At 43.9% G+C, this 2,119-nt stretch overlaps 1 protein-coding gene across 1 annotated transcript; it reads left to right on the top strand.

The window, feature by feature from the left end:
- Positions 1 to 243: 243 nt before the first annotated feature.
- Positions 244 to 1,851, top strand: LOC119980682 (flotillin-like protein 4). The gene has a single exon (XM_038823482.1). The coding sequence runs from the start codon at positions 294 to 296 to the stop codon at positions 1,743 to 1,745; it is 1,452 nt and encodes a 483-aa protein (XP_038679410.1). The 5' UTR covers positions 244 to 293; the 3' UTR covers positions 1,746 to 1,851.
- Positions 1,852 to 2,119: the final 268 nt, after the last annotated feature.

Below are 2,119 nucleotides of genomic sequence, written 5' to 3'. Positions count from 1 at the left end.
AATAATTGAGGGATAATTTTAAGAGTAAAAAGTTTTAAGGACAAAAATGAAATAAAAGGTATAAAGGACTAAATATATATTTTTGCCAAAGTCAAAGCTAATTAATTTTTTTAAGTCCATAATATTCCAAATTTTTAAAAAAAAAAATTGTATTACAAACAATCCTATTATTTGGATATGTATTACGAGTGCTATAAAAGGCTATTCCTTTGTAAGCTTCACGATACGAACATATTCTCTTCTGCTGCTTCTTCTTCTTCTCTGTTTTCTCGAGTCTTCTGAAACTCTGAATCATGTATAGAGTTGCGAGACCGTCGGAGTACCTGGCCATAACCGGCGGCGGCATTAAAAACATTAGGCTTGCGAAGAAGGGATGGATACTCCCAGGCCAATCATGCACGGTCTTCGATGTTTCGCCAGTGAATTACACCTTCGAAGTCCAAGCCATGAGTGTCGAGAAGCTCCCCTTTGTCCTCCCTGCCGTGTTCACAATCGGTCCTCGCGTCGACGACGAGGAGAGCCTCCTCAAGTACGCCCAACTTATCGCTCCACACGACAAGCATTCTCATCACGTCATTGAACTCGTTCAAGGAGTAATTGAAGGAGAAACGAGAGTCCTCGCTGCTTCAATGACCATGGAGGAGGTCTTCAGAGGCACTAAAGAGTTCAAACAAGAAGTATTCGGAAAAGTGCAGCTGGAACTCGATCAATTTGGTCTAATAATCTACAACGCCAATGTGAAACAGCTTGTGGATGTGCCTGGTTATGAATACTTCTCTTACTTAGGGCAGAAGACTCAGATGGAGGCGGCCAATCAGGCCAAAGTCGATGTGGCGGAGGCGAGGATGAAAGGAGAGGTTGGGGCAAAGCTCAGGGAGGGACAGACCACACAGAATGCGGCGACGATTGATGCGGAGACGAAGATAATTTCGACGCAGAGGCTTGGAGAGGGGAAGAAGGAGGAGATTAAAGTGAGGACTGAAGTTAAGGTTTTTGAGAATCAGAGAGAGGCGGAGGCTGCGGAGGCGGATGCTGAGTTGGCAAAGAAGAAGGCTGGGTGGTCCAGGGAGGCACACGTGGCGAAAGTGGAGTCGGAGAAGGCGGTGGCGATCAGAGCGGCAGAGCTACAGAGGGAGGTTGAGATGATGAATGCCTTGACTATGACTGAAAAACTCAAGGCAGAGTTTCTTACAAAAGCCAGTGTTGAGTATGAAACCAAGGTTCAAGAGGCAAATTGGGAACTTTATAAGAAACAAAAGGCAGCGGAGGCAATTCTGTACCAGAAAGAAAAGGAAGCAGAGGCACAAAAGGCAAGTGCAGAGGCAGCATTCTTTGCTCGTCAACAAGTCGCGGATGGTGAGCTCTACGCGAAGCAAAAGGAGGCGGAAGGACTTGTTGCCATGGCCAAAGCCCAAGGAACATACCTTGGCACCCTCCTCGGCTCACTTGGTGGTGACTACGGTGCTTTAAGGGACTACTTGATGATAAGTGGTGGAATGTTTCAAGATATTGCTAAAATTAATGCTGAGGCTGTGCGTGGTTTGCAGCCCAAGATTAGTGTGTGGACCAACGGTGGTGGCGATGATGGTGGTGCCGCCATGAAGGAGGTTGCTGGTGTTTACAAGATGTTGCCCCCGTTGTTTAAGACTGTTCATGAGCAAACTGGGATGCTGCCACCGGCGTGGATGGGGACTTTGACCGACCCTAATGTCAAGTCCCCTACGACCTCCGTTTGGAAGGATTAGGGCTCCACGTTCATTGTCTATTTTTTTTTTTTTACATGCAAAGTCTCTGTTACGTGAAACTGCAATTGTTTACTAAATAATCCGCCTATATTTCATTGTCAATTCAACTCTGATATGAATGTTATTACGTTGCATTATTTATATATACAAATAATTAATTGTCAACCTCATCAACATAAAGAGATAGCGGGTTAATTATACTTTTAGTCATTAAAAGATAGACGTCGTTCACTTTTAGCATCGAAATATTTCTTTGTTATAAAGTTGTCACCCATTGTTTCAAAATGAGACATTTTAAGGATTCGATTAGAATTGGTAGGGCTTCCGCTGACGTGGAATTTAGTCGAATTTTATTGGTAAATATATTATGAAGT

The sequence above is a fragment of the Tripterygium wilfordii genome, chromosome 2, assembly GCF_013401445.1.
Source record: "Tripterygium wilfordii isolate XIE 37 chromosome 2, ASM1340144v1, whole genome shotgun sequence".
Lineage (NCBI taxonomy): Eukaryota > Viridiplantae > Streptophyta > Magnoliopsida > Celastrales > Celastraceae > Tripterygium > Tripterygium wilfordii.
The sequence above is the reverse complement of the archived record's forward strand: the minus strand, read 5'-3'. Positions and strand labels throughout refer to the sequence as shown.

Bases quoted from the DNA above. Each gene is read 5' to 3' on its own strand.
- LOC119980682 (XM_038823482.1), top strand. From the start codon at position 294: ATGTATAGAGTTGCGAGACCGTCGGAGTACCTGGCCATAACCGGCGGC.